The sequence below is a fragment of the Ctenopharyngodon idella genome, chromosome 22 (genome assembly GCF_019924925.1).
Source record: "Ctenopharyngodon idella isolate HZGC_01 chromosome 22, HZGC01, whole genome shotgun sequence".
Classification (NCBI taxonomy): Eukaryota; Metazoa; Chordata; class Actinopteri; order Cypriniformes; family Xenocyprididae; genus Ctenopharyngodon; species Ctenopharyngodon idella.
The window spans coordinates 6,334,961-6,361,000 of record NC_067241.1 but is presented as its reverse complement, the minus strand read 5'-3'; the positions used below and the strand labels follow the sequence as shown (position 1 = coordinate 6,361,000).

The following is a 26,040-nucleotide window of genomic DNA, read 5'->3' as shown; positions in this document are numbered from 1 at the left end:
TAATGTAAATAGTAGGCCTGTCTGCCACTATTTATAAGTATAAATAGCATCCAACACCTACAATTAGCATATCGCTAAGAAAATGCTATTTTCTCTTAGTGTAAATAGAATATATCGCCATTTTCACTTAGTGTAATTAGCATATCGCTAAGAAAATGCTATCGTTTCTTAGTGTAGAATATATCGCCATTTTCACTCAGTGTAATTAGCATATCGCTAAGAAAATGCTATGTCTCTTGCTATTGCTATTAAATTGCTATTAAATGCTATTGTCTCTTAGTGTAAATAGAATATATCGCCAGTTTCACTTAGTGTAATTAGCATATCGCTAAGAAAATGCTATTGTCTCTTAGTGCAAATAGAATATATTGCCATTTTCACTTAGTGTAATTAGTATATCGCTAAGAAAATGCTATCTTTTCTTAGTGTAGAATATATTGCCATTTTCACTTAATGTAATTAATATATCGCTAAGAAAATGCTATCGTCTCTTAGTGTAGAATATTTCGCCATTTCACTTAGTGTAATTAGCATATCACTAAGAAAATGCTATTGTCTCTTAGTGTAAATAGAATATATCGCCATTTTCACTTAGTGTAATTAGCATATCACTAAGAAAATGCTATTGTCTCTTAGTGTAAATAGAATATATCGCCATTTTCACTTAGTGTAATTAGCATATCACTAAGAAAATGCTATTGTCTCTTAGTGTAAATAGAATATATAGGCATTTACACTTAGTGTAATTAGCATATTGTTAAGAAAATGCTATTGTCACTTAGTGTAAATAGAATATGTCACCATTTTAACTTAGTGTAAATAGCATCTATCGCTATTTGCACTTAGTGTAAATAGCCACTGCCTTTTAAAAAAATAATCATGCGCACGGATAAATCATTTATAATAAGTACTGCAATATTAAAAATAAAAATGATCCATTTTGAATTCATGGTGACTTTAAAATAGAAAACAGTTCTTTGAAATTGTAACATTGCAATATTACTGTTTTAACTGTATTTTTGATCAAATAAATGCAGCCTTTGTGAGTATAAGAGACTTCTTTCAAAAAAAATAAAAAACCTTACCAACTTTTGAACAACTCAGCCATGCTAAAATTTAAAACTTGTCTTTAGTAAAGTCTCTTTGGCAACATCATCTTCATCTGTGGGAGTCTGTATAGGAGTTTGTATTGCTTAGCACTACTCAATTTGGATTATGATTACTCAGGATTTAAATTATGCTGGTGAGATCAATCCATTGTTGTGTGTGACTGTACATATGTGTGCTAATATTCTGTACTGTAAGCAGCATAGCAGAATCTCTACCGGTTGATTAAAATTATTACATTATACCATGCTTCTTATAAAAATGGTAAGAAGACATAATTGTGTTTTTTGCAGTTTCTATTTCTAGTATATTGATTGTGGAAATCATGTGGATCTGTGGGAGGAGGGGTCTGTGTGGCCATTGAGTCATTTCTGAGTGTTTGTTTTCTTTGTTTTGTCCTTTACGATGTAGGTGTGGGTTGCAACCTGATTTTTCCATGCACCGATGAAGATCTCTGTGTGTATGATAAAACGAGTCCTCGCTTCAGCAGCAGGCCTCAGTGAGCTGTGGGGCAGAAAACTGGCTCCTGAGCGATCAAAGCCGAGTGCAGCACATACACGGGGGCGTTTAACGTCGCCACCGACGCAGGCAAGCCCTTCTGTGGTCGGCTCGTGTTCTATATCTACACTCCTGACATTTTCACTTTTACGCTCATCGCTCCTCCTCATTCTCACTTTCGTTACCCACAAGCCCCAGTCATGGTGCATGTATGTGTGTGTGTGTGTGTGTGTATGGATGTTTTTGTGTCTGTAAACGCACCCACTGACTGTAGGGTTTCCCTCCAGAGTTTGTGTAGGTGCAGCGCACATTTTGCATTCCACGCCCCACGTTCTCGAGGGTCACACTTTTCCATTGCTTATCGCTCGGGTACCTCTTCAGCACTGAAGAGTGATTGCTCAATGACGACAACTGTAGTTGCAACATCCACAGTGCAAATGCACTTGCAAATGCATTCAGATAAGAAGAGGGATATGAAGAGTGGCTTCACATTCACTACTATTGTAATACATATAATAAAAGCCATTTTGCTTCAGTATGAAACATTTGAAATGCTCATAGTATGTAAAATGTAATTCCATAACATAATTGGAAGGAGATTTACTAACTACAGCATTTATTTATTTTTTTAAATATATATGTAAATAGTTATATTAATGTCCTATAATATGTATACATATTAGATATGTATATTTATAGAAAATATTTAAATATATAATAATACAAAAAATAAAATATAGTTAATACATTTAAGAGAATAAACAAAAAGAATCTTCACAGGTGGTTCAGGACTTCCACACACATGCAGATAATATTGGAGTAACCGTGCGTGTCTGTTTTTCTCCTCAATCTTCAGTGTGGCGTTTGACTTGTGAACCGTGGCCCAGGCAGGGCAGGAAACGCGTCATGGTGCTAACTGGAACCAGATGTCAGAGGCTGCTGGGGATTCTCACAATGGAACATGCTCGTCAAAAGGAAACTTTTCTCTCCTCCTCTCTCTCGCTCTCTATTTCTTTTCTTTTTTTCTCTCTGCAAGCATCAAAGACCCTGCTTGTTTGGGTGCTGATTGATCACTAGAAGATGACAGACACCACCACATCTAGATTCAGCAAGAAGGAGAGAGATAAAGCAAGATGGGGTAAGGGAGAACCAAACCAGGAACAGACTGTTAAAGTACCTTAACTTTGTTGCCTAGGAAACTAGGGAACTTGGGAGGGAAAAATGTGCCTGGCTCCTCATGGACCATGGGCACCAAGCACCTGACACTTGATTTTAATTATTTACTTGTATAATTTGTAGACACACCAGGCAGGAGAAGGTGAGAGGGGACATGATTTATTATTTTTTTTAAACAGGGACAGAGCAATCATTAAACTCATACCTGTATAAATTCCTCCCTTCAAATTTTTAAGCATTAATCATTACATTTAATAAGTGTTTTTGTGGGAGAGAGAAAAGTTTGAAGAAACAATGTAGTCGGCTGTGTCAAACAACATTTTTAGGGCCAAGCAAAAGCTTCTTCCAACATGTCAATAGAATTCAGTTGACAGAATTCTAAACCTTATCAACCTAGCTTATGAATATTAATTAGGGGATGTAGAGTTTATTTAATTGGCAAACAGTAATTCTAAAATGGCTACACCCACTTAACCATAAATGGATCCTAATTAATATTCAAGCCATGCACTGATAATGTTTATAGTGTGCCCCTCCCCCACTTTTGAGAGTGTTTCTGATTTTTAATGATTATTCAGTTTGCTCAACACTGCCATTTCCCTTTCCGTCATTTTTGGATGTTTCTACATATTCTTCAAGTTTTAATTTCTCTATCGCTTTCTCTCTCTGTGGGCCCGGCTAGTTGAGCAGTGAATTGGCCTCTTCTCAATGCCCCAAGGCATGGCCTGCCTCCACTCCGCCTGACTGCATACACAGCCGAGCACAGGCATGCTGCCAACTGTGTCCTTGGTTTCAGCCTCTCCATGCTGCCAACCTCCCTTAGCTTCTCTAATGTCCTGCAATGCAGTTTCTCAGAATTAAGGCCACCAGGAAGCTTTGCATTTTGGCACAGCGATGATTAAATGTTGAGGGAATATGTGAAATTCTACCTTAGACAACAGGCATCTCAGACAAGTTTTGATACAATATTACTATAAAATCTTAAATTAAGCTAATCTTACAAGAATTTACCATGGTGACCATAGTTAACAACAAGATAGTATAGTTACTACATTTGTTTAAACACTGAAAAATATGAGTCTTTCCCACTAATACCACCTTTTTAAAAATTGCATTTCAATAAACTTTTTACAGATTAGCAAGTAGCAAATCAAGCTTCATGGCTGTGATATAAATAGACTGTTTGCCACTAAAAAAGACGTTTATGTTTTGTTCCAACTTCCTATTTAGATATTGTCAACACAGGACAGAAAATGTGATTTCATGGGGATTTTAATGGTAATTTGGTGTTAGCCACCATCAAAATATTTTATTATTTAAGGAAATCCAATATTATCTTTAACAGAAACTGCAATTAACTATTTCATATTTTGTTGTAGAATATGGTAATATGTATTATATTTATTTATTTTTAAAAACTTTATTTAAAAATATTTATTTTTTCATGTGTTTTTTTTAAGGGTATTCCTATAGGATTACCTACCATCAAAAAAAGTTTTATAAGTAATTATTTAGTTTTTTAATATTTTTTCTTTTTTCTTTTTAAGGGTATTTCTAAAGACTCCTCTACTGTAAATAATTATACTGACATTTGTGCATTGTGGGCAGGTGTGTACAGCTTTACTGTATTCTAGTTAGTGTATAGTATAATTTTGGTCAGCGAGTGGCTAACCCTATAGAGTTTCTTGAGGTGTTAAAAGTTCAGTGTGTATGAACTGTGCTCGCTCTAGCCCATGACCTCTATTTCCTCTGCCCAAGGCTGATCTGTGGGCTGCCTGCCCTGTGAACAGTCCCTGTTCCCTCTAGATCGATATTCATCTGCCTACCATGAGCTATGCTTGACCTGTAAGTGACCTTACCGTGTGTTGAAGCTGTATATATTACATGGATGGCGCAGAACAGTATTTGCTGGCTGAGGTCAGTGTACAAATACATGTTTGTGTGGGTAAAAGTGCACTAATTCTGACTGGTGGAGTATGGTGAGTGTGCTTGCCCACAGAACGCTGCATGTTATGGTGCTAAACCAAACAATTGGAGGGAAAAAAATCAGCGTTTTGGCAGTTCAAGGACATTTGATAGGACCGAGCACCAATGATGTGAGCGGATGAGTGTTTTGTCATGTTTGCGTGTCTGCAGTAGGCCTCTCTAGTGTGGTGTGGTGATTTAGACTCACCCTGTTTCCTGCTACAGGCTCATGGTGCGAGCTGCTGTCACCGCTAATTGAACCCCGTAGGTGAAGTAAGGATGGAGGGAAGTAGTCGAAGGAAAGAAAAAGTGGGGGGAAAAGCTGAGGCTGTAGTGCCCCTGGGGTTTTGGTCCCTGCAAGCCTGTTTCCCTTGGTCTAAATATCTGGCTTGACGCTCCGGGGCTTCCCTCCGTCTTATCTGCTGATAATTGGGTGCTGTAGCTACACAGCACACTTATGAAATATAGATTTCTTCTATATCTGTGCAGAAAGTGCACATGAAAACCTCCCGGAACTATTAGTCTGAGGTTTACGTTAGAAACCAAGCGCCCCTGCATTATGCACTTTGCTTGCTCTTAATTCTGCTAAACAAAAGGGCAAGATTTCAAAACTGAAACAATACAGACTTTATTGTAAAGTAGCGTCAGAGTTGTAAAGTGGTACAATTAGCTCATAGCCGATCCCACATTGTGTTCAGCTGGGTGTTCTTCCTGCACGGGCCCCTCCAGCCGAGATATTCCTCTGAGCCTCTCTGTAGATCTGGGATCTGAATCGCCACTGGCTCTGTTCAAATTACAGTATGCCAATGCAATGTGCTGGTAAAGCAAACCATCCAAAAGCCAACGTAGTTTGGCTACAAAGGCTCCTGCAGGATACCAAACACTTTCATTACAGTATATTCAGTACAGTCATTGTTAAAGGGTTAGTCCACCCAAAAATGAAAATTATTCCATGATTTACTCACCCTCAAGCAATCCTTGGTGTATATGACTATCTTCTTTCATACAAACAAATAACTAGCTTCCGGCGGACGACCTTACTCATACTGCGCAAATCGACTTGCGCCAAATGAGTAACCCCCTGACGCGATGTAGGACGTAGGATGTAGTAGTATCGTGAGCTTAGACGCCTCTCACGGTTCAAACAAATGTGGCTGGGCAACAAACTCAAGCTTCTCTCCTCTTCTATCGAAATCCTCCGACATTTCTCTTTAAAAATGATCATTTTAGGCTTCTAATTCATGGCTGGTGTTTTGTTTTGCTCTATCCTCTGCACTTCCGCGTTCATCATTACGTCATGCGTCGGGTCAGAGGTTATTTCCCCCCCCTTCACAACTATTATAAAGATTGGAGGACTAAGGATATTTTTAAATATATCTCTGATTGTGTTTGTCTGAAAGAAGATAGTCATATACACCTAGAATGGCTTGAGGGTGAGTAAATCATGGGATAATTTTCATTTTTGGGTGAACTGTCCCTTTAAAGAGAGTGGTTTCATTTACAGTACGTGTGATTTTTTTTTTTTTTTTTTTTTTTTTTTTTTTCTTTCTGAAATCTTAATCTTGGCCAGTGATCATAAAAAAAGTACAAATTATACACATCAATTTAAAGCTTTTTGAAAAAAGTGCAAAGTTTTTTTTATACATATAATATAGAGGGAAAGCATAGAGAAGTTTCATTCAATTTAAAGTGCCCCTATTATGCTTGTTCGGATATTGCCTTTTATGTAGTGCGTATTGCTGTTTTTGAATGTAAAATATCTGCAAAGCTTCAAAGATAAAAATGCATGATGAATGTTATTGTCTCCCAAAAGAAAGAACCAATTCTGAACTGCTTGAAATGAGTCATTCTAGTATTACTACCTGCTCAAACCTACTAGGTTTGTAACAATTTTGTATAATGGTCGCCTATGTTCTTCATTGGCTGCCCACAACATTGTCTACTTTGAGCCGCTCTCAAACACTGTAGTTGTAGGTGAGACCTGGAAGACTGGGCCATCTGACCAATCAGAGCAGAGTAGGCTTGCAGAAAGGACGGGCTTAGAGAGACCAAACCATTTCAGACACTGTGAGAAAAGAGGTGATGTTGCGATTGTATATTATGAGAAAATTTGTTTTTGACCATGGATGCATGTAAACCTATTGTAAGAGAATTCCAAATCAAAACGAGGAACCTTAAAATGACATAATAGGGGCAGTTTAACATTTCAACATTTCAAAAATTAAGAAAAAGTATTTATGAGACTTAGTAAACAAAAAGTTTAAGGCTATATAATACTTTTTCTTATTTTTCCATTCCAAAGGGGTCAGAAAAACAGCTGAATGGTATTTTTCATTGACATCACCTTCAAGTTGATTTTAATGTGGCTCTTTTCTCATAAATCTACAACATTAGCCACCTATGAGCATACGATAGCTCAGTAGCATCCGACACGCACACCGGGCTTAGCTTTTCTCCCCCTTCTTATTGGCCCACAGTGGTTGTTTCATACAGTGATGTATAGATCTTACAGTGGATACTCTGAATACATTTTCTCAATTTCATTTTCTATGGACCACCAGGGCTTTGGTCAATATCAATTGCAATGCCTGGCTCCGGGCAGACAAATTCATTTCAATTACAATTACCATCGTCGCAACGTTGATTTATAGCGTTGTTTTCTTTCCAGCGCCTTCCCGCTCCCATTAATCACCACTTGCCGGCCCGTATGATCTGCAGTTCATCTACCTGCCAAGCGGGATTGCTCCGCCGAGCATTCCTCCGCCTCACCCCCCGCCAGAGACCACAGGGAATATTAGTGTCCTTAATTCACACTCCATCTTTCCACATTTACTCTCAACAATGCTAACTTACGGGAATGCTAACGTGACGTGGTTCTTTGCTTCTCTTGTTGCTCACTTAGTAGATCTTGTTGGACTCATTCTTATAAATGAGTTAGTGACATATAAGATGATAAAGAAAAGTAATCTTTTAAAAATATAGTTTAAAACCTGCACATAAGTTCTTAGTATGTGCTCTTTGTTTTCATGTTGGTTTCATATGGTTTTGAAAAACTTTTATACTATTTACAAAAGATTACATTTAAGACTTTAAAAATGTCATGTGGTGTGACCATCATTCACACTTCCTAATTTTTAAGTTTTGAATTTATTATAATAATAATAATATAATATAATAAATAATTCCACATGGCATTTTACAACTGGATTGTATCTTGACATAAAAAGGTTGAATTTTTTTATATTTTAAGAGACTTATTGACCTTGACACACAATCATGAGTATCTGCAAGGATACTTCCTATGATATAATTTCCAGTTTTATGAATGAATTGCATTTTTAAATATATTTTTAAATATGTTAAAAAAATAGTTATTGTTATTGACCCAAACAAAATGTATTGCTTCAAATGGTTTATGTTACATGTACATTCGCTGTTCATTTAATGAGACACACACACAAAATTCCCATTCCCAATTCAACAGCCATCCAGTAAACAACCTCATTGCATATTTATGAGGTTTGGCCATTTTCGTTGCCTCATAAATACTAAATAGATCATGTTATTTTAGAGACACAAGACTGAAAGTGGTCTGCGAAGTGCTACCCTCTCTCAATTCACCATTTGGTTACAATCAGTCTGGTAAAAGCTGTACCTATTTTGGATTTTCTGGAAATGTTGAAGACGCTGTCTCTCGTTTTGTTGGTGCTTCCTCCTCTGTATTTCAGGGTGAGTCATAGGCTCAGACGTCGTCTAAATATGTGAATGGGTGCCATTCCAGGGCAAGCGTAGCTGGGCTGCCGCTGACATGACTGTGTTTGCAGAGTTCAAATTTGTCCCCGTGGCTTGGCAGCTGCCGCCGGATCCTGCCGTGCTCTCCCGCGGTCATCCTGTCTCAAACGTCACGTGAAGAGTGGAAACTGCGTACACATTTGCCGGCGCCCCGACAGTTTCCAGAAAAGGCTGTGATTCAGGGCTCCAATAAAACGAAATGCTGTGGTTCAGCTTGGACAGATTGAAAGTCTGTTTGGACAACATTTTGATTGTCCTGTTTTGGGTGTTGTGGGAAACGGACTGGGTTTCAACCAACACTGGAAACTAAACATTAAAAGCGTAACCGGAGTAATTTATCACTGGACAGATTTACTCCGGATAAAGTTATGAAAATCCTTAAAGGTTAATTCTAGCGTGCTAATGTTTGCCTATTCGCAGGCAGGAGAAAGAGAGGCTCGTTCAATTTATGGTCACAAAGACCTTGGATCATCTTCCAAAATTAAGTTAAATGGTAAATACTCAAAAGAATTTGTTCCTGGAAGGCACTGTTAACTAACTTGCCAAACTGCCTCTTCTTTTCCGATATATTACTTCCTTGTCATCTTAAATCAACAAAATAAATTCCAGTGAACTTTTAGCTATGGACACCTGGTTTTTCTTACTTTGGCTAAAGATGATGTAAAATGTACAGTTGGATCAGGTGTCACCTGAGCGAGGGGTTTAGAAATGAATAAGATATGTCTAAATCTGAGCTGAACGTCCCTGTCTTTCTGTATGTTATAAGGTAAAGATTATCATCCAGTATTTTAGGACGTTATATGATCATGTCTCTTCATCCTTGATGATGGTCTCTCTCAGACTCCTGTGCTTTTTTAGTTTCACGTGAGAAGCTAATGCAGGTTTAAATGAAGCTTTAAATTCATGTTATGCCTGATAAACAATAAATAACCAATATTACAATTGTCTATATACACCGATCAGGCATAACATTATGACCACCTTCCTAATATTGTGTTGGTCCCACTTTTGCTGCCAGAACAGCTCTGACCCATCGAGGCATGGACTCCACTAGACCCCTGAAGGTGTGCTGTGGTATCTGGCACCAAGATGTTAGCAGAAGATCCTTTTAAGTCCTGTAAGTTGTGAGGTGGGGCCTCCATAGATCAGACTTGTTTATTCAGCACATCCCACAGATGCTCGATTGGATTGAGATCTGGGGAATTTGGAGGCCAAGTCAACACCTCAAACTCATTGTTGTGCTCCTCAAACCATTCCTGAAGCATTTTTGCTTTGTGGCAGGGCGCATTATCCTGCTGAAAGAGGCTATAGCCACCAGGGAATACCGTTGAAAGGGTGTACATGGTCTGCACCAATGCTTACATGTCAAAGTAACATCCACATGGATGGCAGGACCCAAGGTTTCCCAGAAGAACACTGCCTAAAGCATCACACTGCCTCCGCCGGCTTGCCTTTTTCCCATTGTGCATGTGTTCCCGTGGTATGCGTCGCACACGTACCCGGCCATCCACGTGATGTAAAAGAAAACGTGATTCATCAGACCAGGCCACCTTCTTCCATTGCTCCGTGGTCCAGTTCTGATGCTCACGTGCCCACTGTTGGTGATTTTGGCAGTGGACAGGGGTCAGCATGGGCACCCTGACTGGTCCCATACGCAACAAACTGCGATGCACTGTGTATTCTGACACCTTTCTATCAGAACCAGCATTAACTTCTTGAGCCATTTGAGCTACAGTAGCTCGTCTGTTGCATCGGACCAGCCTTCGCTCCCCACGTGCATCAGTGAGCCTTGGCCACCCATGACCCTGTCGCCGGTTCACCACTGTTGGACCACTTTTGATAGATACTGACCACTGCAGACCAGGAACACCCCAACAAGTGCTGCAGTTTTGGAGATATATACATATATATATATATATATATATATATATATATATATATATATATATATATATATAAGAAAATGCGCATGCACAATTAAATAGTTCATATTGATCGATACCGATAAATTCTCTAACACATGGAGCTGTGCTGTTCACATAGGCAACCCAAGTTCAAATAAGTGACATATCCTCATTTTGTGTCATTCACTACCTGCATCTATTGAAGCAGCCAAAAAAGCAGACTGCCTCTAATGAGTGAAGTCTGGCGGGCAGTCAGCCTGTCTGTGAGAGAACCGTACGCAGCTCACTCAAGGCTGGATTGGTGTTTCTTCAGGAAGTGCAGCTTCTCCACAATGCTGGTCCGATGAAAGCAGAAGAGCGCTATCGATCGGGTTCTGGGGGGAGGATGGCCTGCGGTGCAAGTGAGGCAGAGCTGCTAAAGAGTGAGAAGAGAACTGGAGGGGTTCTTAGGACCTCTAAGGGCAGATGAGGAGGGATCTGGGGTGCGTTATAGCCCCCTCTTCTCTCCCTACCACTCTAGTCTACCTCCACAGGGCTTCAGAGTGTGCAGTGTAGTGTTGCTGATGAGAACTGTTGGAGCGGAGCTTAGCGGCGGAAGGTCAGAGAAACGGCTGACTTTAGGGATGCTGTGCCCATATACTCAAAACACACACTAGAACTCAGCTTGGGTAAAAGTCTTGAAATATAACTCACTTTATTTCCTACATTCACAAGCAAGAGTAGTTAAATGGGCCAAAATATGTGACGGACCATTGAGCAGAAGCTAAAGCTATTATCCATTGGGCTAATGTTTGTTTTGAAGAATTTCACCTCTCTCCACAGGTCAATGATACTGTCCTAGAGGGTGAATTGTAATATAATGACTTAAACTTAAATCAAAAACATTATAACATATTTTGACATGTTTTACATTTTAGAAGAGTCATTAAAGTTAGTATAGGTGTTAGTTTGCATTTAAGGCTATAAAGATTGGGGCTCACAATCGTCTTGTACAACTACGTATAAAATGCCACAGGTGAATTTAGGCACTACAACATCATAGTGTACAGTATGAAAATGGATATCCATTTTGAGAGCTAAAGATTACATTAATTCAACAGTGTTATTACATGATTAGTGTTTTTAAGTTTTCAAGTAATTGAGCATTAGATAATGCCAATCTTAATGTAAAAATAAAGGAAATGAACATGTACAATTAACTGCCGATTGAGACGATAAATTTAAAAAAAAACTCTAATATTGTCCAATGACCGATATAGTACTGTTATATTGTGCATCCCTTTGTTTGTGCCGATGCTCTAACACATTGAGCATTGCATTAAAATGATAGATATGCAGTTATGAAGTCACTATGTGTGATAGACCTTATGTCCAGACTCTGCAGACCTTACGAGTCTGTGTTGTGGAGTCTGCTATTTCTCCATTAGCCTCTTCGGCAATTTAATTAAAGAGGGAGAAGTGATTGAGTTGACTAGAAACCGAATTATCTCACTGTCATCTGTGTGGCAAGACCAAAACATCTCGCACACATTCAGTTAATGCACAGATTTACCTGCATTGCCCTTTCTGATGTTTCCCAATATCACGTAACTCTATGGAACATCTCTCCTGGCGTGACCAGCCTGTGGAGCCAATGTGCCCCGGGGGACAAATCGGCCTGGGCGGCGCGCTAATTGAAACGTGTCGGCGACTCATTGACGTCTTGGCTCTTGTTTCAGGGCTATTTCAAACCACAATGCTGATTGCTGGTTTCAGATCATGGAGGGAAAAATCAATATGGCCTGAGAGATCAGGAACTACTCTTTGCAGGTTTAACTCTTGCTGTATACAGCATACAGATAGGCTGACCAGCACAATCATAGTCCTATTTGAACAATACAGAGACTTTTTAGTTCTTTATTCTTTTTTTTCCCCAGCACATGTTTCTTGTCTGATGATTTCCTCTTAGATACTTGGAAAGCAGCAGCAGACTTATCTTAAGTCTTATTTTACTGGTTATCTCAAAATAATTCCACACATTTCAGCTGTTGGTGTGGCCTAAATAAATGGCCTATAAATGCAATTTTGTGGAGGGCTAACTGTTAGCTTTCTTTGATACCCTCTATATATTGTTGGACCTTTTGTAAAATGGATTGCAGATGAGATAAGGAATAATTTATGTTCCTTTCACAGCTTGGCACAAACATAGTATGACACTGTTGTCAATAACACAGACTTTTTTTCTTTCTATTTACAGCATGTATTCAAGCTATGCAGGCGAGTTTGTGGCTGATCTACTAGCTTTGGAATCAAAGTCATGACATTATCTGTGAGTATTTCCAGTTTGAATAAGTCACAAGACCATGTGCATAACGTGATGTCAATGTCTTGGCCTACAGTAATGGTAGAATTAGTCCCAGTGTCCTTGAGAACAAAGCTGGTGTTTTGTATGTGTGTACAGTACAATACCGTTCAAAAGTCAGAAAGATATTTTATCTTTGAAAGTAATTAATACTTTCATTCAGCAAGGATGCATTACATTTATTAAAAGTGACAGTAAAGACATTTATAATGCTACAAAAGGTTTCTATTTAAAATAAATGTTTTTTTCAGGATTCTTTGATAAATAGAAAGTTCAAAGGATCAGTATTTAATCATGATTTTCAGCAGCACAACTGTTTTCAACAGTGAAGATAAGGAATTTTTCTTGAGCAGCAAATCAGCATATTAGAATGATTTCTGAAGGATCATGTGACACTGAAGACTGGAGTAATGATGCCGAAAATTCACCATCACAGGAATAAATTGCATTTTAAAATAGTTATTTTAAATTGTAATAATTGTTACTGTTTTACTGTATTTCAATCATACTGTATTTCTTCCAAAAACATTTAAAATATCTTACAGATCCCAAACTAGCCTAGCCATTAGGAATGGTAAAGTGAAGTGTTTAGGGAAGAAAAAGGGAAGAGGTTTCGTTGCTTCTGATGGTGTTGACAGCTTCAGACACTGGGCTAAAACCAGTATCCTCCCTGGCCGCCCACCTGTCCAGCAAGGAAATAAATCCCATGAGGTAGCTTGGGCTGCCGGTTGGGATCACAGACTGCCTCCACGGCCTCTAGATCTCCAGAGAGCAGTGGAGGGCGCCGACACGACAGCACAAACCTGAGGAGACGCGCAGGGTTTTATATTACACAGCATCACTTTACCGGCGCTGCATGAGCTGGCAACTGTGATCCCGAAAGTCCCTTTGGAGAGTCCATTTAAAATCCAATAGAAGTCTTCTTTTATGAGAACCTGTAGAAAATGCAGATGAAGGAAAAACATTAGGCTATATATTAGTTGACAGACTACATACTATTTTGACAGACTATGAAATAAACTTGGCATAATAATAATAATAATAAAATTATTATTATTATTATTATGTAAAATGTGTATAACTGATAAAATGTGTAATTTATTAATCATAACTTGCATTTAAGGAGTTGCAAGGACAAGCTTTCATGTTTAGCTCTTATTTGAATCAATAGTACCAGTTATTTCAGATTTTATTCTGACACCTGTTGGCCTGGATGTATGAAATGTATTTAATAACTGCTGTAGCTTCACAAAAACTTTTTTAATCCCCCCTTTTAGTTTTCTCATTTTCTCATCTAACTCTTTAGTTTTTTTTATTTATTTGTAGTAACTCAGCCAATTGCATGAAACAGCTAGTCATGTGATGCAAACATGGACACGTCCATGAGTGGGCGACCTGCTGTATGTAGAATACAGTAAGATAGCTTTTTTAAAATAATACTTCATTTTAATGATATTTCTCAAAAGCAGTTATTTCTTTATTTGTAATAATTTTTTTTTTTTTTTTTTTAAATGAGAATTACATTACTGAGTAAACTTTTAATTAATCTCACAGCATTTCTCACTGTTTTAATGTTGATAGGGGAGAGAGACGCTGTTTTTTGTTTTTTTTTTTCTCCCCAAAATGGGCAGGCCTATATATTTTTCTGCTCATGTCTGAAAGGCTGGCTCCAAGCATTAGGGGTGGGCTCTCACTCTCTGATGGCTTTCCAGTGAGTATTTGTCAGGTCAGACTGTGCACCGCCCGGCGGTCTCCGCTCCTCTCCCCGGGTTATTTATTACCTCTCTCCCCCGCCGGCAGCGCTGTGGCTCCGGGGCCGCTGCCAACAACGGCGCGGAGGCGGGGACGACTGCAAGGGGGTTCTCTACAGCCGACAGGTCTCTGGGCATCGACCACAGTCACTGAGAGAATATGGAGAAAAGTTATTGACATTTCTTACACTGAGGAATCGGTTTAATAATAGGTAGACCAACAGGAAACTTTAAAAGCAACATTTTAAGTGAAACAACTTTTAAATATTTTTAGATTTCACAAGTATATGCTTTATTGTTATTTTTTTCATGTACCAAACATCTACTTCATATACTTTAGTTTCGAACAGTGTTCAGGTCAGACCTGTGTTAAAGATAGGCCTACTGTATATATGGGTGTATGTATGTTGTCATTTATAAAATGTGAAATGCTTTGAGAAAGTATTAAAAAATAATCTGATAGCAATAATAAGGCCTCCTAAATATTACTTGGAGTTTTATGTCTGAAAAGCTTTAGATACCAAAGAATAGAAAGATGATGAACAGAAAAGTTATTAATTAGTTGGTTTCCAATATTTGTAATATCAACTAGATAAACAACTCCTTCCTGCTGTGTTATAGATATTCATAACTATAGCTATTTTTGAGCATTGTTTACATATAAAGCACTGTTTATAAATCACAATGTGCATAGGCCATAAATCAAAGCAAAATATTGTCACATATTAGATCACTCGTTGAATATGTATTAATTTTACACATTTACTTTTTTCAGCTTGTAAATTTTAAGTAGCTTTTAGTTTGGCTATGTAGTTATGAGCATGTGTGAGATTTTATTTAAACTTTATATAATAAGAAAACAGAAGTTGCTTGATGCGTGTTATGAAATGTGAAACCATTTCATGCGCTGTGAGTGGGTGGCACTTTCATTTTGATGAGCAAGAAGAGGATGCCACAGGACTTGTTCTGCTGAACTGTCGATAATGTGGGGGCTGAAAGTTCAGGGGAAGCCGTCCTGAACCTAAACTGTGGGCTGATTGCTACGTTGTCATCTGTAAATTTAGGGGAACCCCTCCTTCATAAATAGTGCACTTTGAGTCCCTCATGAGTCACCAGCGGTTATAATGTAGAAGAGTGTGGGGGTGAGGGGGCAGGGTATCCCCGTGGGGGATCCTCACACTTGGGCTTTCAGGGATCTCCTGAGGTCTCTGAGAACCTTTGACCTTTAGATTGTTTCCAGTTTTCTTGTGATATGTCTTTGTGGGGGCGATTTTGACTTCTCGATCTAAATGGTGCATAGAAAGTCTTAAGTTTCACTGGCTATAGTTAAACAACAGGTTCTATGAGACACACTTTGTGATTAGTAATCAAGCTTCTTATAATCCACAAAATTTGCTTTCACGAAGACTGAGCAGATATATCAACAATAACAATATCTTTACCTTAAATACAATTACCTTATAATATTTAGGCAGTTTAAAATATATAGAAATAATATTTTGAAATGTATTTTTATTGTAGTTTCTAACACACTGAAACCATTATCTGCTTGTGCACCTCCAGACTGGAGAGTACAGTATTCAACAACACCAAGAAAATCATTTTGTTTGAGAGGTTAGAGGATTCTTATTTTTTTTTAATTATTTTTAATATTTCTGCCAAAACATTCAGTATATATATATATATATATATGCATGTGTGTGTGTGTGTATATATATATATATATATATATATATATATATATAAGTGACTATAATTTGATTGTATAGAATACTATTAAATAATTAGGCCAAAATCAAATTATAGTGCTGATAAAACTCATTAAAGAAATAGAACTGAAAGTAAAATATGTGTTGTAATTGTGTAATAAAAGGCAATGTTGTATGTAAATAGTTAATAGCTATACGATTAGTTTATATATATATATATATATATATATAGACTAATCTTACAGTTATTAACTATTTACAGTAATCTTATTGTCATTTATCAAACTGAAACAACTAAATAATCTTTATTCACACATAATAACAAAATAAAAAAAATCTATATTTAATTTTTTATTTTGTATGGCCTCCTTTGGCCTTGATAACAGTTTGCATTCTTGCTGGCATTGTTTTTATGTACTTTTTCACAGTATCTGTTGTTACTGACTTCCAAATAGTTTCTAGTTGTTCCCAAAGACTTGCTTTTGATAAAACTTTTTTGCGATCTATCTTTGAATCCATTAAATCCCAACAACTATTATATTTTAGCATTATAAACACTACTGTGACTATAGAGCTTACACATGGTGTGGATTAACCATTACAGAAACATTAAAAATGATTTTGGTAGTCACCAGTACTGTTAGTTTAGGGCAGCTGGCACAAACCTTACAATGGGTGGTGGTCTAATAAATTTGTTAAGCACTGTACTACCTTTACATCTGAAGTTTTCTATTTTATTTGAGAGATTCAGCTTTCAGTGGCAGTTTATTTTTGTTAAATTTACATTAGAATAAAAATACACTGACTGTTCCAGCATTTTATAGCCACTCTGTTACTTTTGTAACTTTGCCAATGTATTTTTCTGTAGAGTTCTGGCAACCACTGCCTACATTATCTTGTAACATGAACTGATGACTTAGAAAGTTCAAGATTATATCAGATTAAAGACTCAAAATTGGCATTTCCAGCAATAGTCACCAATAAAACAAAATGTCACCCAGAGAAAAACAAGTTAACACACAAGACTGAAATTAAACAGTAAATAACATGCAACATGCCACAAAACACTCCACTGTAGGCTATATACTGACAACAAAAATAAGAAACGTATTAAAATGTTGTTTCTTTTAAAATATAATGTACTTTTTAAAGCGATTTTTACTGAATACTGCATGTTAGATAACTTACAGTGCTATTTTTTCCTTTGCATATTACTTTGTAGGCTATATTTATAATCCACAATTCGTCTTTTGATTAAACAAAAATTCACCGTAACTGATTAAAGGTAACTACATAACTGTGTAACAATGGAAAATAAAACATAAATCAAATGTTTTCTGTGAACTGTATGCAGTGACTGGAAATAGTGACGCAACCTCGGCCGTCGCGGACCCCCTTCAGCGCGCTCGCGCTCGCTCTGCCTCCGCTGTTTAAATGGGCCAAGTTTGAGAAGCGGCGGAGAGTGCAAATCTTGTTTGGTCTGGGTCTGTGAACTAAAGCGTGACTTCAGCGACGTATTAGGGGTTAAAAGGAAGAACGAGGGAGAGAGAAAAACAAAAAACAAAGTCCCATTAGCGCCAGGCATCATTTGCAATCGAAAAGGCTCACATAGATAGCATAATTATTTCTATCCTCGTCAGTTATGAAAAAATGCTCCGAGCCAGTCTGGCTCACTACCCACTGTGCATGTACTACTGAACTTTTACGTGATCTACACTACATACTCACGGTTTATAATGCGTTAAAACATCCTGGTTGTATGGTGTCCTCATTACATTCTGGACAAAAATAAACTTAGCACTGGAGCTGATATAGGAAATAAACACAGCGAAGTTGCCATAGTGATTATTTTAAAGGAAACGTGGGATAAACAATCATTAAGCATTGAGCACGCTCAGCGTTAATATCTGGCGGAGATGTCAGGCATTAGTCCGATTAGATGTGGTGGGCAGGAGCGCGGGGAGACCCGTCATGCGAGCAGTGCACTGAGGAGAAGAGTGAAGTGGTGAATGGCTGAACTTAAGCGCTCTGCTGTCAGCCAGCGACGCGGGAGTCGTGCGTAAACACACCGGTGCGCCTGGAACTCCGCGAAGAGGGACACAAGTTGGGACGCATGAACTGCTAATCACACGTTACCGGCGCTCCGCTTCGGGTAACATGCCTGCCATCAAAAAGGAGAGACTGGATGGAGAAGACATGGCATTAGCCGCCTTCAACCAGCCTGAATACCTGGCCCCTTTAAATGCCACCGCTATCCCCGTGGTGACCCCTCATCCGCCGCCGTACGATCACATTTTCGCCCATCATCAGCGCGCGTACTTGGGCTTTCGCGATACCGCGCTGCATCAGCAGCACCTTCACCACCACCCGGACGACTTCATGCTGGAGAGCTTCTCGTCTATCCCGGACTTTCAGCCGTTTTTCGACAACGGGGAGCCTTGTATCGAAGTGGAATGCGGGGAAAACAAAGCACTACTGTACATTAACAAACTGTGCCAGGGCAGCAAAGGGCCCTCCATCAAATACCGGGCTGAGTGGCTCACCCCAAACGAGTTCCAGTTCGTGAGTGGAAGGGAGACAGCCAAAGACTGGAAACGGAGTATTAGGCACAAAGGTAAGTCAATGGCGTGTGTAACCGAATGGATATTACTTTTGAAATAAGGGTTCATTTCGCCTCCATCGTGTTCTTGAATTGACACAACAGCTTTTTTGGGGGATAAAAATATCGGTTACTTAACGTTTACTACTTTATTGCAATGAGAAGAGCTCACTCTGTGTTTTGAGTCCAACGGCTTTGGATTCGCACTGTTGGGAAAAAAGGAGAAAAGTCGTTATTACGCACGTGGATTGTACAGGTATTGAAGGAGTCGATTTTTACTTGAATTTTACAACTTTTCAGACTGTACTGCATGTGTACATAAAGTTGTTTTGTTTTTGTAATGAAGTAGAGTGGATCAGGATTATGACACCGTGGCACATTATCAAGCAGTTATGGATTAAGCAACTTACGTTTACTAAGATTTTAACCGGTAGACTTTTCTGAGGTATAAAACACTAAACTTGACGATGTTATATATGTGGAGTACTCTGTACTGATATACATGCTCATCTAAAGTGTTTTGGTTCGTGTTTTTTCCCCATTTTATCGTAATAACATGCTTAATTCAGTTTATCACGACCATTTGTCATTTCTATTTAACTTGACGTTTGAGTGTTTCAGCTCATTTTTTCTTTATCAGTTCGTGGTCGAAAAGTGCAATGAACTTATATCTGTAGGTTATCACTGATTTTACTTTACTACTTTTAAGGCTGAAATGACACTTTTCAGTTTTAATCGGTTGCTCTATTATAGTTTTATTTTAAAATTATAGTATATATATTGTTCAGGTAGTGAAATAGGCTACATGTCTATATTGAGTTGTTTTTATAATGAAGTGCAGTACATCAGGATTACGATACAGCGGCACATTATCATATGAAGCAGCTTGTGTTTACAAAGATTTAAAGTGGAAAAACGCCATATTTTGATATGTTACAGTATGTGGAAAAACTTTGATGATGTACCAGCTCATCTGATGTATTTTATAGGGTTACTTGAGTTTATTTTCAGAGGTTTCAGGTCTCCTTTCGGACAACAGTTTATTTTGGTTTACAGACTAATTTTATACATGTACCTCTCTGGGTATCACTCTTGGTTATTTACTGTAAATAAAATGAATGTCCTTTTAAGACACTTTGGGTGCACAGCGATGGTGTCGCAGATGAGTTTGACAGATGGATGTGTGTGAAAGCTGTTAAAATAGTCACTAAAGGGGTGCATTTGATACACTTTTGAGTGATGAGATGCAGGTCCATTTCTGTATAACGATTTGAGTGAGTGAATTGTTTTGTACTCCATGCGTGCATATACAGTAATCTAATAGGTTACTGATTGTGTTTTTATTTTTTAGGGAAAAGTCTGAAGACACTTATGTCCAAAGGAATCTTACAGGTACATCCTCCAATCTGTGACTGCCCTGGCTGTAGAATTTCATCTCCTGTGGTAAGTGTGCAATTCAGTTTGGTCCAGTTTGGGTTTAATGTGTATTTTAAACATATTGATAACTTGTTATATCACTTTAAAGGTATAGTTCACTCAAAAATGAAAATTCACTCTCATGTTGTTTCAAATCTCTATGACTTTAAGGAGATGTTAGCGACTCAGTCACCATTCACTTTCATTGCTTCATTTTTCCATACAGTGAAAGTCAGTGGTAACTGAGACTATGTCTAATATCTAACAAGAAAGACTAAATTATACTAAAATTATCACTTTTTGATGAACTATCTCTTTAAAGGTTTCATTAACATTACACATTACAGTTTTGTGCATTGTATGTTATTGTATGTTGAAATTGTTCCGCATACAAAGCATACGTTATTCAGTGAAAAGTTAAGCAGTGGATGACACTGCTGCTGATGAATTACACAGTTTGATGCATTTTTCTCTGAATTACATTAGAGATGTTAAGAAAGACAGTGACTTGCTGTTAGTGCTGTCACGGTTGTTTCTCAGAAAGTAAATAAAGACCAAGTACAAGGAAATGTGAATTGGTTGGAATTGATTGTTTTGGTTTGTTGAACTCCGAGCGGCAATGTAAGGTCACAGATCGTCTGTGCAGATGTTTGAGCAAAATATGCCACACTCTCCTTATTTTCACTTTTCCAGGATGCTTCATCGATCATGTAGATGACAAAACTAGCTCAGTGTCCATGAACGTCAGAAAGAAATTGGGAGTAGTTGAAAGATTCATCTCTCCAGAAGGCATTTTTACAGATTTTTTTTTTTTTTTGCTCTGTTTCTGTGACATGGCAATGTCACGGACAGGGATCATATCCTGAAGTTAATCAGTAATATTAATAGCTGATGTATGGACTTTCATATCTCTTTATTCTCACCCTGTGATATCTCCCACCTCTGTAAGAACAATCAGCTTTGTGCATTGTGTGTGTGAGCGTGTGTGTGCATGCACCAAGCTGGCTAGTGGTTGGCTGCTTGCAGTATTTGTCCACACAGGTGCTGTGTTTTATCTGAACTGAGCGCGTCTGTTGCCGCCTCTAACGGTTAATCTGGAGGGGAAGGGCATAAGAAGCTTACTGAGCTACTGAACGTAGCTACCGGTGATTACTGAGGCAGCGGCACGCAAAGCGAAGGCGCTTCAGATAAGCTGGAGGTGTTTGAGTGATGCAGGTAAACTACTGAGGAGGGCCTGAGCCAGAGCCAGAGGAGATAAAAACTTAATGGCTTAGTTGTTTGGGGCCCTTATATTACCTCTCACTGAGGGCGTTAGAATCTCATGGAGGCTGATTTTGAAGATGAAGTCGAGTAGGCTTGTCACTGGCTCTGTCTGATTGTTGTCTTATCATTCCCCAAGTGAAAGGGTTCTGTGGTGCCGTATCATTTGATAGTGTTCGTATGAATCAAACCCTGACTGAAATTGTCTTGCTTTAATTGGTTTAACCAGCTTCCATCTGATTATTTTGAATCACACGTATACTTCTTTTGAAGTTTGAACATTTACTTTGAAACATTAAAATTTCTTTTAAGTGCTGTGACTTCATCTGCAGCTTTTCTTGATCTGACTACTTGGAAGATGATTGTTGTAATTGATTTGGTGTGCACTATTTACTAGACTTTTTTTGATACACCATCTATGTGATGATGAATTGTCACAGTTATCTTCAAATCTGGTATGTTCTGTTTGAGTAATATCCGGGTTTGCAGTTCATTCATTCATTTATGGTTGAAGCTGTTAAAATGTTTCATGTCCATTCAATTCCCCATTTTGCTCTATGCTACTGTTTTTTGAAGGTGTAGACATTCTGTGTCTTTGACCTCCCTTCTGTTTTTCACTTATAGGGTTAGTTCACCCAAAAATGAAATTTCTGTCATTAATTACTCACCCTCATGTTGTTCCAAACCTGTAAGACCTTCGTTCATCTTCAGAATACAAATTAAGATATTTTTGATGAAATCCAAGAGGTTTTTTTATCCCCCATAGAAAGCAACTTAACTACCACATTCAAGGTCAGGATAGAAAAGAAATTGTTGAATAAAGTATTTTTGTTTTTGCGCACAAAAAGTATTCTTGTCGCTTCATAACATTAAGGTTAAACCACTGTAGTCACATTGACTATTTTAACGATGTCTTTACTACTTTTCTGGACCTTGAATATGGTAATAACATTGCTTTCTATTGGGGATAAAAAAAAAAAACAGATTTCTCAGATTTCATCAAAAATATCTTAATTTGTGTTCTGAAGATGAATGAAGGTCTTACAGGTGTAGAAAGACATGAGGGTGAGTAATTAATTACAAAAATTTCATTTTTTTTGGTGAACTAATGCTTTAAAGGTGTAATGTGTAAAATTTGGGAGGATTTATTGACAGAAATGCAATATAATATACATAACTATGTTTTCAGTGGTGCATAAAGACCTTACATAATGAACCGTTATGTTTTTATTACCTTAGAATGAGCCATTTCTATCTCATACACCGTGGGTCCCCCCTCCATGTCAAGTCGCCATTATGCGCCAACATGTTTCTACAGTAACCCTAAATGGACAAACTGCTTTACAGATCGCGTTTCGTCACTATGTTTGTTGGTGTTTTTAGAGGCAGCTTACATCGTCACCACGTTGGATACGCACAAAGTAGTAGTAGTAGTAGTAGTAGTAGTAGTAGTAGTAGTAGTCTGATTTATTAGAAGCAGAGACCGTTCTTTGTTGGAAGTAAGAAGAAACCCCATTGCTTCACTAGCTAATGTACTCTCTGCTGTCTCAGACAATCTTTGTCGTGTTGGCCAGATGGCCACCGTAGCTTCTCCGAAAGGGAGAGGTGCGAGGGGTGTGCGCCGTTAGTTGCAGTTCGCAACCTCACAGCTAAATGCCGCTAAAATTTACACATTGCACCTTTAAAGGTGAAATGTGCAAGTTTAGCACCACTAGTGGCACCAAACGAAATTGCAAAATTCTGTTTAGCAGCACCAGATTCAGTTTGGTGCCATTAGTGGTGCAAAAATTACACACTTCAGCTTTAAGGAAAAAATAGTTTACTAACAGCTTTCCTAAACACTTTACTCATCTGCCATTGGTCTGCCAAATACGTAGCCATGCCCCAAACTCAGCCCATTGGTTGGAGTCAATGCTGCTGTGTTGAATCACTCAAATAAACAGAGTAACATTAAAAGAACAACAGTATTTACACTTTTCAAGGGAATCAAACTACAGATGGCATAGTAGTTGGGATATGAGAAAGTAGCCAGGGCAACTCCTTCACTCTACAACCAGTCAAACAGTGACAGTACATACACACTTATCATAAAACACTCACTTTCACACATGATATAAATCTTCACACGTTAATGCTTCCGTATGAAAGAAATACTAAATGTTGAATACAGTTATCACCTCTGTATTAATTTTGTTCACTCTCGCTTGTGCACACACTTTCCCTTTCGCTGTACACAAAATCTGTCAAGAATTCGTCATGCTTTGTAACAGCAGTTGCATTACTTCTAAAGTGCGCTCAAATGGTTGACATGTTTCTTATGTTGTTTTTTTGATTGCAACAAATTAGTACAATAGGAAATTAATTTGCAGGAAGAGCTACAGGAAGAGAGTGAACAATAAACCATACTCTTTGCTTTTTAGTGCCTCTGTATCAACATTTGATATTGATATTGATAACTATATATGCTAACATGGTGGCTTTCAGTTGACAGAAAAGAATAAGTCTTGTGAAGCTCATGCCTCATGCCGTACATGTATCAATAATCGATGACATTGCTGCTGTTGCACACATCAACCAAACTCGTCCTCAATTCGGTCACTTTGGATAGAATGCAGTCACTTTCTTAACTGAACTGTGTATGAACTGTATTTAGCACATAAGTGCTTCTGTTTGAAAGAAGCTTTTGTGAATTGGCATCCGCAGGTCACGCAAGATTAAATGTAAAGACAAGAACATGTACAAAACAACAGGTCCTGTCACGCTCTATGCAAATGAATATGGCAACATGCTCTGTGCTGGTGTTTGTAGTCTCTGAGGGGATGACAGTTTTCTTCTTACTTTTTTTTTTTTATGACCAATCTAGACTTTGAATCATGGTAAAGTCATTCTAAACAGCTCAGTTCCGTTCATTACTCCAATTACTCAGTAACCGCATCTTTAACAGTTTTTTCTACCCTCAGCGGCCATATCAGAGGCAAGACCTGCACTACGGTGAAAGTTTTCTCTTCAAGTTCACAAGTTTATCATAGCAGTTAGCTTAGGTGCTATACGTAGGTCATAGACCTTTGAGCTGTTGTGGTTTATTGTCCTCCTGCTAATAAATTATATGTAGATTCGTCCCAATGAAATGTGCTTGATGACATAGAACCATTGTTTGCATGTTTCTGTGCAGACGGATGAATGATCACGCGTTGTTGTTTCTTTAAGAGTCAGAGTCATTCAGTTGGCCTGGCTGTTGTCTCCCAGGAGAAATGTGCTTCCTTTCCCCTGTTTTTTTCAGCGGAACTAGTGGATGCTGGCAGGAAATTACACTCCGCTCCGTCTCGTAAATATCTCTTAGAATCTGGGCTTCTCCCCGCTGCGTCCCGGGTCAAAAAAAAGTTGTCACTGGGGGGTTGGGAACAATGCTGGTTAAAAAAACAAGGAGGATGGTGATGTCGCAGTTGAAACATTTCGGTGTTGGTCCTTCAAAGAGAACAATCTCAGCATTTGTTGATGTATTCATTGCATTCCTAGTACACAGCCTTCTGAGGCAAGAAGTAACTGAACGTGAAAGGAATAGTTCACCCAAAAATGAAAATTCTGTCATTAGTTAATCACCCTCATGCTGTTCCAAACTGGCATGCTGTTATTTTTTTAAGATCTTGCAGCACTAGTGACCACATTTGCCAAAAAACAAACAAACAACAAAAAAAACACCTAAAAACACCTAAAAAGCACTATAAAAGTTTTATAAATGTGGAAAACCTTCATGTTGTTCCAAATGAGTATGACGTATTTTCTTCTGTGAACCACAAAAGAAGAAGATTTGAAGAATGTTGGTAACCAAAAAGCTTTGGCTACCATTGACATCCATTGTAAAAAAGTCATGCAGGTTTAGAACAACATGAGAGTGAGTAAATAATGACTGAATTTAGTGAACTAACCCTTTATTTAAAAGGGACCTATAATACCCCTTTTACAAGATGTAATATAAGTCTCTGGTGTCCCCAGAATGTGTCTGTGAAGTTTCAGCTCAAAATACCTCACAGATCATTTTTTATAGCTTGTCAAATTTGCCCCTATTTGAGTATGAACAAAACCAAAAACACGCACATGTGTGTGTCCCTTTAAATGCAAATGAGCTGCTGCTCCCAGCCCCCTTTCCAGAAGGGGGTGGAGCTTTAACAGCTTGCGCTTCAGTTGCTCAACAACAACAACAAAGCTGGAGAATCTCAAGCTGCCAAAATGACGATTGTCAGTAACAATGTTCAGCCTTACATTGTTCAAACCACAGTCGGACACTGATAGAGAGACTCTTACTCTTAAAAAGAAATTACTTTTTTTTAACTTTTTTTTTTTAAAGTTAACTTTTAGAATGCATCTGGACATCTCTGAATGGTTAGTGGATAAATTTATGTAGTTGCTGTGGAGTTGATTCAACTCCTCGACTAGCATGTGCCGTCATGTTAATCATTTGTGCAAATCTAGCGTTGAATTGACCCTCGTTTGTGAAGCAGTCGCCGTAAAATGACAGCATGGT

General features: G+C 38.2%; 1 protein-coding gene and 1 long non-coding RNA gene across 4 annotated transcripts in view; one reads left to right on the top strand and one right to left on the bottom strand.

The window, feature by feature from the left end:
* Positions 1 to 2,463: 2,463 nt before the first annotated feature.
* Positions 2,464 to 26,040, top strand: part of samd11 (sterile alpha motif domain containing 11) — a 76,442-nt gene continuing 52,865 nt past the window's right edge. Inside the window, exons 1-3 of one of the 3 annotated variants that reach the window (XM_051880349.1) lie at positions 2,464 to 2,743; positions 12,679 to 12,750; positions 20,194 to 20,285. In XM_051880349.1, the coding sequence (XP_051736309.1) occupies positions 20,214 to 20,285 (72 nt within the window). In that variant the 5' untranslated portion in view covers positions 2,464 to 2,743; positions 12,679 to 12,750; positions 20,194 to 20,213. Of the gene's footprint in view, positions 2,744 to 12,678; positions 12,751 to 17,689; positions 18,858 to 20,193; positions 20,286 to 26,040 lie in introns of those variants that run through there. The other 2 variants (XM_051880348.1, XM_051880347.1) reach the window with 2 other exon arrangements.
* Positions 5,359 to 7,814, bottom strand: LOC127505074 (uncharacterized). Its single transcript, XR_007927555.1, has 2 exons — positions 5,712 to 7,814; positions 5,359 to 5,612 (listed from the first exon to the last, which is right to left on the bottom strand). It is a non-coding gene; the product is annotated as an uncharacterized LOC127505074 (long non-coding RNA).